The sequence below is a fragment of the Triticum dicoccoides genome, chromosome 2B (genome assembly GCF_002162155.2).
Source record: "Triticum dicoccoides isolate Atlit2015 ecotype Zavitan chromosome 2B, WEW_v2.0, whole genome shotgun sequence".
Classification (NCBI taxonomy): Eukaryota; Viridiplantae; Streptophyta; class Magnoliopsida; order Poales; family Poaceae; genus Triticum; species Triticum dicoccoides.
The window spans coordinates 796,689,658-796,702,483 of record NC_041383.1 but is presented as its reverse complement, the minus strand read 5'-3'; the positions used below and the strand labels follow the sequence as shown (position 1 = coordinate 796,702,483).

The window sequence follows — 12,826 nt, the reverse complement described above, 5'->3', positions numbered from 1 at the left end:
TTTCAAAATGTCCGCATACTATCTAATACTAACTCTTTAAGTTCTAGAAATGATTAGTGATGTTGCGTACTTCAGCTCCTCTTACAAACATTACTGTTTGATACAAACTTACCATCAACTAAACCTTTGAGATAAAAAAAATCCAAATTATGAAATGGGAGGGTATTATCCTCGGATAGAAATGTCATCACAATCTTATTCGGCGCCCGATACATGGCATATTCACGCGACACATTATCGGGTTATAGCAAGCAAGGGCGGAGAGAAGCCCCACGCACATCAGGTCGTGGCCTGGGGCGTGATGCAGCGCCTAGGCTTTCGGAAGAGCCATTCAACGCCCTATAGCTACAGTATAGTGAAGCCGGTCCAGGGCCTGGCCCAATCCTACCTCCACCCCTGATAACAAGGGCCACATGTTGCGCTAATTATCACGCTAGGGGGTACCAAAAAATTCTTTCCTAACATTCCCGACTATGAATAATTAAAGCTCACAATCATAGTTCGATAGTTGGCGGCCCGGGGCGCGACGGCCTCATGGGCTTTCGGAAGCATTGTTCAATGCTCTGTAGCTACAGTATAGTGAAGCTAGTCTGGTCCCCGGCCCAATCCTACCTCCGCCCCAGATAGCAAGGGACGATTATCAAGCTAGGGGGTATCGACAATTTCCTTCTTAACTTTCCGACCTACAAATTAAAGCTCACAACCAGAGTTCGATAACTGGCGGCCCTGGGCCGAGGCATCAAGTAGGCTTTCGGCAACACAGTTCAATACCCTATAGCTACAACATAGTGCAGCCGGTCTGAGCCTTGGCCCAACCGAACCGCAACCCCAGATAGCAAGGGCCGATTATTAGGCTCGGGGGTACCGACAATTTTCTTCTTAACTTCCGACCTACAAATTAAAGCTCACAATCAGAGTCCGATAACTGGCGGCCCTGGGCCGAGGCATCAAGTAGGCTTTCGGCAGCACAGTTCAATACCCTATAGCTACAAATAGTGAAGACGGTCTGAGCCTTGGCCCAATCGAACCTCCACCCCTGATAGCAAGGGCCACATGTAATGCCAATTATCACGCTACGCGGTACCGAAAATTTCTTCCCTTACATTTGAGCCTATGAATTAAAGTTCACAATTAGAGTTTGATAGTTGGCAGCCCGGGGCACGACAACCTTACAGGCTATTGGAAGCACTGGTCAATGCCCTGTAGCTACAATATAGTGAAGCCGGTCTGGAACCTGGCCCAAATCCTACATCCACCCCTGATAGCAAGGGCCACATGTCACGCCAATTATCATGCTAGGGGGTACCGAAAATTTCTTTCCTAACATTCCAGCCTAGCTATGAACTAAAGCTCACAATCAGAGTTCGATAGTTGGTGGCACGGGGCGCGACGGCCTCACGGGCTTTCGGAAGCACTGTTCAATGCCCCGCACTACAGTATAGTGAAGCTGGTCCAGGGCCTGGCCCAATCCTACCTCCACCCCTGATAACAAGGGTCAATTATCACGCTAGGGGGTACCGACAATTTCTTTCTTAACATTCCGACCTGAATTAAATCTCACAATCATAGGCCGATAGCTGGCGGCCCGGGGGCGCGATGGCTGCACACAGGGCTTACAAAAGCATTGTTCAATGCCATGTAGCTACAGTATAGTGAAGCCGGTCCGGGGCTTGACCCCCCCCCGCCCTTGATAGCAAGGGCCACATATTATGCCAATTACTTTCCTAGGGGTACCCACAATTTCTTTTCTAACATTCCGGCCTACAAATCAAAGCTCACAATCAAAGTTCGATAATTGGCACCCAGTGGGCGCACGACTACCTTCACGAGTGCCCACAGATCCATCCTTACCGCTGAATCGAAGGGCGTGATCTTTTTCATTATAAAACATAAAATTTTGAAAAATCACGCAGTCGCTACATCATCAACAAAGTGGCGGTGCAATGGTGGGGAGAGGGAAGAGGGATCGGTGAGAGGCCACAGCCCTTATACCTCTGCATTGGCAGCACAATACCCAATACATAACTATTTAGTTGCTAACATTATTGATTCACAAGAGCTTTCAAGATAAAACCCCTGCCTACTTTTTGAAGCACTTTGAAATTTCCTCGGATAGAGACAGTCATCAGAATCAAATTTTATGATCGAAACAGGACATATTCATGTGACACCTTAGCGAGTCATATAGAAAGGCCCACATTTCACGCCGGTTATCACGTTCGAGGGGTAGCGAAAATTTCTTTCCTAACATTCCGGGCTACGTATCAAAGCGCACAATCCGGGTTCACTAGTTGGCGCCGGTGAGGGTGTGGCTACCCATCAAATTGAATTGAATCAAACCAAATCGAATTGGATCTTATAGATTGGAAATAATTTTTTGTCGTAGAAACATATAACTACAAAAATCGCGCAATCACTCCATCATCAAAACTGTGGCGGTACAATGGCGGGAAGAGGGGGAGGGACCAGGCCAGAGCCAACACCCCCTCTATTCCTTAGGCGCGCAATACCTAGTACTCCGTAACTCTTTGGATTTAGAGAAAGATCCGATAATCTTCGCGCGCTTCGCCTTCCTTCAACGGTGCAGCACGATACCTGGCAATTCATAACTCTTTAGATTTAGAGAAAGATCCGATAATCTTCGCGCGTTTCGCCTTCCTTCAACGGTGGCCGCACGATACCTGGTCCTCCGTAACTCTTTAGATTTAGAGAAAGATCCGATAAACTTCGCCCGCTTCGCCTTCCTTCAACGGTGGCCGTACGATATATACCTGACAATTCGTAACTCTTCAGATTTAGAGAACGATCCGATAAACTTCGCGCGCTTCGCCTCCCTTCAACGGTGGCCGCACGATACCCGGCAATTCGTAACCCTTTAGAATTAGAGAAAGGTCCGATAATCTTCGCGCGCTTCGCCTTACTTTAACGGTGGCCACACGATACCTGGCAATTCACAAATCTTTAAATTTAGAGAAAGATCTGATAATCTTCGCGCGCTTCGATTTCTCCTACTCATGTTATTGCTTCACAAGACCTTGATTTTCACCATTTTGGTAGGTTTGAAATGCTCACATCTCACAAAACCCCTCAACATTTCCATTTTCACACCCCCATTTCCCTTGCTTCCATGTTCCCATTGTGGCTGCCCCCTACAAAAAAATCACCCCCAATCTCTCAATAATTAGCGAGCAGCACACGCCGCAGGCCCCCCGCCTCTTCAAAAGCACGGCCGCGGCCACCGTCTCTCGCTCATTGTCTTTCAGTGTACGCCCACACAGAACCGAACGCAAACACCCAGAGCGCACGGAGCACGAGGCTGCGCTAGCTGGCTGCCTCGCGCGAGCACGACATGGCCGACGCGAACGGATCGCCCTCGCCGTCGCCGCAGCACTCCTCCGGCGGCGAGGCCGTGACCGGCGACTTCGTGGCGGTGCCGGGCGCCGGCCCGCACGCGTCGTTCCAGGCGCTGCTCGCGTCCGTGGGCGGCCACGACCCGCACGGCGCCGTGGCGAACGTCCTGGCGCAGCGCCAGTACCAGGAGTTCGAACAGCTGTTCGGGCCCCCCGTCCCGCTGATCCAGGCACCGCCGCAGCCAATGCCCCTCCAGGTCCAGGCCCCCCCGCCGACCCCGCCGCCGCCGCACTGCGCCCAGTCCAACCTGCTGATGCCCGCCGGTGAGTATCTTGTTTTTCCTTTCTTTTCTGCATCGTCTTCGTACGTCCTTGCGCCGTCGTCGCCGTCGCCGGCGCGATCGTTTTCTCCGTGATCTGTTCCTTCCCATCCCATGGCTTTCTTCCAGTTCCAGGCCGCGCGCTTAGGGTTTTGACGCGCCCGGATCTGCGCGCTGTGTCCCTGCTGCGCGCGCCGCCATGGACGGGCGCGAGATCCGCACGTCGTTCTAGGTTTTCTGCCCTTCATCAGGACTGCAATCTTGGCCGCTCTCCGGCCGGGAGGAGCGGATCACTGAGGAAGATTGCAGCAGGAAGCGAGATTCTGCACAATCTACTTGCTAGATCAGGCCGGACTTTCCATTTGTAGCGTGTTAAATCACGCATTTCATCTTGTTAATTTAGGGCATACCTGCTAGTTCTTCCTTTCCTTTTCTTTTCCCTTGCGTTTTTTGTTGTTTAGTGTACTTTGGCCTTGATTAATGCTGTTTTTTCTTTGCTAATGATTTTCAGGGACGCACAACTACCAGCACTGGCAGCCGCCCGCCCCCCAGATGGGCGTCGCAGCGGCGCCGCGGCAGGCCCCGATGGGAGCAGGGGTTTTTGGGGACTGGACCATGTACAACGTCAACAGCACGTTCGTGTCTGTCGCCTGCGGTAGCAGCAGCAGCGTCCGCGGCAACAACAATGGCTACCATCAGAGCTCGAGGCTGTGCTCCCCCACTGCATGGCCCAATAACTTCATGCCGCCGCCGAGGAGCCCTTACAGTGTTTATCCTCATGGCATACAGCAGCAGCAGGGTCACCAACAAGCTATCACCTACAATGCCAACAATAATCATCAGCAAGGTAATTCAGGTATACATATATTTAATTACATGTGGTGTGTGTTTCTCATTCTGTTTAAGATTCAGGTATCCATGCTGTGTGGATCTGTTTTGTAAATTCTACGAATCTGATAACATTGGGTTCAATTTCTTTGATTGATTGTATGCAAGGGTTATGTATAGTTGAATTTATTTGGTATTCAAGTTTTTGTAGTACTGTTTAGTTTAGCATTGTGCTGAATCCAGCAACTTTGTAAGGGCTTTATGATGGTATAGATTGTGAAGCAAACAAATTTTCTAAAACGATTTGTCCAAGTCCTCATTCCAAATAATCTGAGTCATACACTAGCTAGGCTAGCATATATCCAACTCTTACTTTGCATAGACAAAATTGCATTCATGTTACTATTTCTAAAATTTATTTATATTTTGCAGACTAGCTAAATTGCATTCATGCTACTATTGCACGTTGTTTCATTCTGTACATCGATCTCGTGCTCTGCAGGCTTTGTATCCAACTTCAGGGTGGATCCACCATTACTACCTGCTCAGTGCTTTCAACCAATATCTCCGGCGTCAAACAATCGCTCTCCTCCACAATACCTCGACGAGGCCAGATACGCCAAAAGGGCCAAGAGGCGCACCCAGAAGAGGAAGAATTCAGAGGTAACAACAACAGCTAGGAAACATGCAAATCATTTATGCTTACATAAGTTTAATTACCATGAGCTAGCACAGCTGATGCATGTGAGATTAATTTCCAGGACCCGCCTGAGATGGGAAGTGAAAACGCCATGATGCTAGATGAGAATCACAACTTCAGCAACCAGGCCCAGCAAATTTTCACTACTGTAAGTAACATGCATGATGCTTTGATGCATATATATATGCTTTGTAGGTCCGTCCTATTCACTTCACTATGCATGCTGTTCTTAATTTGCTGTGCATGATTTTTTTTCATTATGTTAACTATACAAGCTCTATATTCTGCATTGATTGCTTTATATTATAGTAGTAATGGAGAAGACACTCCAATAGATTAATAATACTTTGGCAATTATTCCATCAATTTACCTCTAATTGGTTCCAGCTTTAGACTCTTGTTGTTCTGCAAACAACTGGAACCTGATGGTCCTACGATCGAGTTGTAAGTTATGACAAGTAGCAAAATGCTGTTGTAATTTTCTGTATTAAAATGATGAAGGTGCCAAACCAATTTTCAAACATCCAAAGCTGAACCACACATATATAAGATCATCAGGTTGCTGCAGTTCGAAGTGGATGCATTCCCACTGAACTAACTTGAATTTGTTCCTGCAAAACTATTTACAGAGGTTCAACTGTAAAGACTACCATATGATTGTGTGGAAGGAGTTGACCAACAGTGATGTTGGAAATATTGGAAGAATTGTACTGCCAAAGGTATGTACGTAGCTAGGTGCCACTATTACTCTAATTAATCGACATGAAAGTTACTATCTGTTAGCTGCTTCGCAATCTCACTATATATACTGAATTTTGTAGAGGGATGCTGAGGCTAACCTTCCAGCTTTGCTTGAAAGGGATGGCCTGATACTCAAGATGGAGGACATGAGGCTTCCTGTTACATGGAACTTTAAGTTCAGGTAATCACTAGTTCAGGGTAATATATTTATTTTCTCTGCAACAACTCCGTAAATCATAGTCTCGCAGTGTTGGAGAGTTAATATCTGCCTCATTTTCACTAGTTCAACTGTATGTATGTATATATCACACTGATGATGCGAGATACTTCCCAGGTACTGGCCTAACAACAAGAGCAGAATGTATGTCTTGGAAAGTACGGGTATGTTGGTTTTAACACTGACTGACTCAAGTAAACACTTCAAACATTTGTAAGTATGTACATGTGTTTTCTGATGAATTGCATTGTCTTAATCTCAGGAGAATTTTCAAAGAACCATAATCTAGAGACACAAGACACCTTCATCATCTACAAAAGCCTCGAGTCCGGCAAATTTGTACGTGAAAACTCCATCTACTCTATCCCACTTTCTCTTATCCTCAGTAATAAATAGTCCATCCAGATTCCCATCTGCAAACTAAACTCGCCAGCTCTCTCGATACTACTATATATTAGCCGAATAATATCAACTTCTCATTCTGCAAGTCACTCGGTCTCATGATATTAGTATGACTTATGCCAATATTAATTCTTTTTGTCATCTCTTGATCAGATTGTCCGTGGGGAGAAGGTGACTGGGCAGTGCGCTACCTTAATTTGTCCGGAATGCAAGGAGGCAGGCCGCATCTACAACAAACAATGCGGGTTCACCAGGAACCTGCACGCCAAGAGAAGAAGATAGATGTCGTCTTCAGCTCAGCACCAGAAAGCACCATCACAATGATGCATGTGGTGCATGTTGACTTGTTACAGAACACCTAGAAGCAATCACAAAATCAAGGAACAGCCAGAAGCATCGTCGAGAGAGCTAGTCGTATCACCCTAAATTATCATCGTTGACATGTTGTACCATTGGAACTGAATTTCAGACAGAAGTACTGTAGGCCTTAGCAGCTAGCTAGCTGGTGAATAGCTCTGGCCCCATCCAAGAAAAACATCTTTAATTTTCGGTTTTTAGACAACTTAAGTTTGCTTCACCATGTACCTGGTGTTCTGTTATGTATCTAGCTGTAAGAAAAATAATCTGTGCTGTAGTGTTGTACTTCATTCTGGATGATTCCCATATATAATATCGTCTCACCATTTGTATAGGATGTTTTGATGTTTGGCTCTGAATCTGCTGAATTTGTCAACAGAATTAATGAGGCGATCCTTTTTGCAGCAGACTTGTGAATTGTGATGATAAACAAGCAAGCAAGACCAGTTGTGACTTGTGAGAGAATGCGACAATACTCTCACGCGGCATCAAAGTATGTCTCATCAAGGCGCAGATAGCTAAGAGCATCTCTAGCGCCCTTCCCCTAAAATCCCTCAAACTCCTGGTTTGAGGAGTTAACCCACAAAATCTAAGGAGTTACCCCTCAAATTGAGTCACCCTTGCCCAAATTTGAGCAATCAGGGGCAAGTTTCTTCATTTTCTCTCTCTCGCGTGAGCTTCTCTTTCTCCTCCTGGCATCGTCTCTGCCCTCCGCTATCTCTTTTGCCGGTAGAAGTCTCTGCCCTCCGCTATCTCTTTTGCCGGTAGAATGGATGTCCATGTCCTCTCCCCACCCCCAGCCACCCCTTCCCGCACTTGCAACACGCCGGAGGCGATGCTAGAGTTGTTGACCGCCTCCCAAAACCCATATGTGCGCTCGAGAAGAGCGGCACGATCGCAACTTTCCACGATGCCTTCTTTGTGAACGGCCACCCTCTAATGGCTCCAGCAAATGGGAAGAGGCGGCGCCGCCCGACGATGTTGTTCCTTCCTAGCAGGCTGATCTTTTGGACAGAGAGGGCCCAAGGCCTCTTATAAGCTCGTGTTTCTCTTCGATGGGGCCTGGTTGGTGGGCCGAGACGCTCTCGTAGATATGGAAGATGAGGATCCCGGCGAAAATAAAAATTCCTTTGGCACCTAGCTAGGGGACAGTTACCGAGCGACGATCAAGTGTTTAAACGGCACGCCCTAGGACGGGAAGTGCACTTTATGTGGAGAGGATGAGACCGGCTACCACATCTTCCTCAGATGCATTATTTCTTGCGCCGTTCATGTGGAGTGTGGTACAGGAAGCAATCGGGTGTTCATGAACGCGTGGTCATGACAGGCCTTTGGCTTGGTTGGGCTTTGCTGCCTTGGCTTGAGCGCTTTGGTCTAATAGGATTAAATTCTGCACAAAGCGTATCCTTTCCTAAATGATATGTGCCACACGTCAGGCGCGTGGCACTCGGTCCTGATGTTTTTCGATGGCAATTTCAGTAAGGCAAGAATGATAAATTCCAGTGACACACACAAGTTTCTGTCAAAAAATAAACAGAAGCACGAAGTTGCCATGCTTGCTAACTAAAGTTGCCGTCCTTGCGTAACTAAAGTTGTCATAAAAAATGTTTGGAGTTGCCATGTGCTCGTACCTAACTTGTAGCACTTATCATGGTCCTATCTTTTTTAAGCATCCAGCTGACCGACTATATAAATCGGTGATATTCCTGCAGCCATGGAGTCCATTGAGCAGGCAGAAGGACTTGTTGCTCCTTGATCGTCTCAACCCCAGCTTGCGCCAAGGCAGGGGCTCTTCGCTCTACCAGCTGCAACGATCCGGGTAGTTGTGGGCGTCGAATTGCGGCGGTTCATCGCGGTTGAGTCTCTAGAGCGTCGTCTACCTCTTATCTCAGGCGTGCTTGAGCTTGGAGAGATGTGCTCCTTTTACCCTTAGGTTTGGACCGAGATTGAACTTTTTTTAAGTTCAGTTGTACTCTTGGCTTGTACGGGCTTCAGTTTAAAGCCGGGCAGCCTCCTTTCTAAAAGTTAGGGCCTTGAGGATGCAGAGCAGCTGAATACTGGTAAGATCCAGGTGTTATATCGGACTGATTTGCAGCCTTTACATATCTCAATAAAAATAGTCTCGGGTTCTCTGTAGTTCAACCACTGGATTTTATCTACATCCCGATATATAAAAATAGCCTTCGGTTCACTGCATTCAAATCATTTTTCACCATTGGATTTCATCTGTCGTTGCATATGGGAGGGCTGTGCGATAAAATTCTTCCATTGCTTGGAAAGATATGAAAGAAAAGAAGATTGGAAGCGTATGCTTTGTGCAGGGACGCGTGCGTGTTATATATAGAGAACAAAGTACAATGGCGCAGATTGTTGTGTGGCTTGACCCCTCATCCAAGTCTATACAAGATAAGGATCTCCAACTACAACAACCTGCCTAGATTACATCTCATGCACGCACACACGCGGTTATACCGTCGTGACATATGTCACGCTACAACTACAACTATATGATTTAACATCCCCCTCAATCTAAACGTGTCAAGGTTGAGATTGTTCTTGAAAGCTTGTAGTTGTCGAACCTGCAATGGTTTTGTAAATCCATCTGCCACTTGATCTCCTGTTGGAACAAATCTGACCTCCAACAATTTCCTAGCAACTCTTTCTCTGACAAAGTGAAAATCAATTTCTATGTGCTTCGTCCTTTCATGAAACACTGGATTGGCAGAGAGATACGTTGCTCCAAGATTATCACACCATAAGTAGGAGGTGTGTGACCTCTTTACATCTAGTTCATCCAATAAAGTTTTCATCCACATTATCTCAGCTGTTGCATTGGCTAAAGACTTATACTCAGCTTCAGTGCTAGAACAGGAGACTGTTGGTTGTTTCTTTGCATTCCATGATATAAGATTGGACCCAAAGAAAACAACAAAACCACCAGTAGACCTTCTGTCATCAGGACATCCTGCCCAATCTGCATCAGAGAAGGCACTTACAGTAGTTGAGGGTGACTTACATATCTTGAGTCATGTACTAGCAGTTCCTTGGACATATCTCAATATCCTTTTTACAGCTGTCCAATGTAGAGAAGTGGGTGAGTGCAAAAATTGACAAACCTTGTTAACCGAGAAAGAAATATCTGGTCGTGTCAAGGTTAAGTACTGGAGTGCACCAACAACACTCCTATATTTAGTTCCTTCCTTTGCACTCAACAGTTCTCCTTCATGCAACGACAGTTTTTCTGTTGTGGATAAAGGTGTACTGGATGGTTTACAGTCTTTCATACCTACTCGCTTGAGTATATCCTTGGCATATTTTTCTTGAGTCAAAAGTATACCATCCTGTATCTTGTTTACTTCAATGCCAAGGAAATAGTGCAGTTCTCCCAAGTCTTTGAGAGCAAAGTCATTTTTCAAATTTTAAAGCAAAGCTGAGGTAACTTCTTGAGAAGAACTAGCAACAATTATATCATCTACATACACAAGCATATAAATGGTCACCTTTCCTTTCTTGAAGAAGAACAAAGAAGTGTCTCCCTTTGAAGGTCTGAACCCAAGTTGTTGCAGTTTTGTGCTTAGTCTTGAGTACCAAGCTCTAGGTGCCTGTTTCAGACCATACAATGATTTGTCTAATCTGCACACATGCTGTGGCTTGGTGGTATTCACAAAACCAGGTGGCTGCTTCATATAGACCTCTTCCTCGAGAACGCCGTGTAGAAACACATTCTGTACATCCAATTGGCGAAGGCTCCAACCTCTAGAAACAACAATAGACAAAACAAGTCTGATAGTAGCTGCTTTAACAACATGACTAAACATGTCCTCATAATCAATACCATAGCATTGTTTAAAACCTTTAGCAACTAGTCTAGCCTTGTATCTATCTATAGTGCCATCTGAGTGTCTTTTAATCTTGTACACCCACTTGCAGTCTATTATATTTCTTCCTTGTCTAGGTGGAACTAAATGCCAGGTTTGATTTTTCATAAGTGCATCATACTCAACTTCCATAGCATGTTTCCAATTTTTATTGCCTAGAGCTTCTGCTAGATCTCGTGGTTCAATAGTAGCAGTAGCAAAGTTCGCAAACCTGAAATTCTTGTCATACCTAGCCGTGCCATCCTTTGGAATCAATGGTTTAAAAATACCTCTTTGTGACTGCGTACTTGGACGTGCAGGAATACTGGCCGCAGACGATCCTGGTGCTGCAGAGGATCCTGCTCCTCGTACCGACAGATCCGTCAGAGGATCCCCCTCGGCTGTCGCGCGATCGGGCGTGGGGTCGCGCGCCGAATCTGGCTGTCGTGTGGGCGACACATGCCCTGGAGACCATGGGCCAGCGCCATCAATGCGTAGTGGGCCAGGCGCGGGCGATCCAGCAGAACGGCGACAACTGGCGCTAGGGACCGTGCCACAGTCCGGTGCGCCCGACCGCTCGGCAGACGTGGGCCGCGTGTCGCGCGCAGAGGGGCTGCTCGTGCGCGGAGGAGGCAGATCCTCCTGGGAGTCTGCGCGCATGATTGGGGTGCCGGATTCTGCGCCGCTGGATCTCTCAGGATCGGCAGTGGCAGGTGAATCCGTCTCGTGTCCCGCGCTGGTTCCCTTTGGCGTGATATGGAGCATAAAATCACGCTATGTAACAACATTTTCTGCATCATTTTTGCTGCTTGTTTCTGCACAAGGACGATCAAGGTCAGTAGCACTATTAATCCCATGGTCACCAACACATTCGCCCCCTTGATCAGTAGGATTTAAGAGCTCCGGTGGAAGCAAGAGAATTTCAGCGCGAAGACGAGCACCCGCATTAGGGTGTATTTCAGAAAAGGGAAAACATGTTTCATCAAAAACTACATCACAAGATATGTAAACTCGTCTAGTAGGAATATCCAGACATTTGTAGCCTTTATGGAGATTACTATACCCAAGGAAGGCGCATTGTTTAGAGCGGAATTGGAGCTTATGTGTGTTATACGGCCGAAGATTAGGCCAACAAGCACATCCGAAAATACGGAGAGAGGAGTAGTTTGGTGTTTCACCAAATAGTTTGGTGAGAGGTGTTTCAAAGTTTATGACTTTGCTTGGCATCCTATTGATGAGATAGGTAGCTGCAATGAAGGCTTCATCCCAAAATTTTAAGGGCATGGAAGCTTGAGCAAGTAAAGACAAACCAACTTTAACTATATGACGGTGTTTCCCTTCCGCCGAGCCATTTTGTTGATGGGCATGGGGACATGAAACGTGGTGAGAAATACCAATTTTTGTGAAGAAGGAGTTCAACTTGACATACTCCCTTCCCCAGTCGGTTTGAAGGGCAAGGATCTTTCGATCAAACTGTCTTTCGACAAGTTTCTGAAAGTCATGAAATTTTTGAAAGACTTCAGACTTATGTTTTATAAGATAGATCCATGTGAACTTACTGAAATCATCAATGAAACTAACGTAGTATTTCTTTCTTCCTACAGTTTCAATGGCAGGACCACAGACATCAGAGAAAATAAGTTCCAAAGAAAATTTTGATTCACTCATAGATTGAGGATAAGGCAGCTGGTGACTTTTGCCTTTTTGGCAGGCGTCACATACAAGTTTATTTTCATTACTACTAGCACACGGGAGTTTATTTTCACTAATGATCTTCCTAACAAGGATGGAAGATGGATGGCCAAAACGTCGGTGCCACCAATCCAAAGATGGTTTGGTGACACTTAGCCACTACTAGGGAAAACCCTAGCAGTAGCACGTGTTTTGTGTCCACTAGTAGCGTGGGGGGGGGGGCGCTACAGCTATTGCTTAGCAGTAACGCGTGACCGCACGCGCTACTACTAGGACAAATAGCTGCAGCGTTTGTTCAGTACCACGCTACTGCTAAGGTAACTACTTGCAGCGTGTTTTCTGTCCATCGCTACTAGTAATTT

At 46.3% G+C, this 12,826-nt stretch overlaps 1 protein-coding gene across 2 annotated transcripts; it reads left to right on the top strand.

Moving 5' to 3' along the window:
- Positions 1 to 4,223: 4,223 nt before the first annotated feature.
- Positions 4,224 to 7,238, top strand: LOC119368843 (putative B3 domain-containing protein Os04g0676650). 2 transcript variants are annotated; one of them, XM_037633981.1, is made up of 8 exons: positions 4,224 to 4,517; positions 5,001 to 5,161; positions 5,260 to 5,346; positions 5,828 to 5,917; positions 6,020 to 6,120; positions 6,274 to 6,320; positions 6,419 to 6,495; positions 6,712 to 7,238. In XM_037633981.1, exons 1-8 carry the CDS (start codon positions 4,256 to 4,258, stop codon positions 6,838 to 6,840), a joined length of 954 nt encoding a protein of 317 aa, XP_037489878.1. In that variant the 5' UTR covers positions 4,224 to 4,255; the 3' UTR covers positions 6,841 to 7,238. The 2 variants fall into 2 exon arrangements, with proteins under 2 accessions (XP_037489878.1, XP_037489877.1); XM_037633980.1 differs by having other exon boundaries at positions 4,224 to 4,526.
- The last annotated feature ends 5,588 nt before the right edge of the window (positions 7,239 to 12,826 follow it).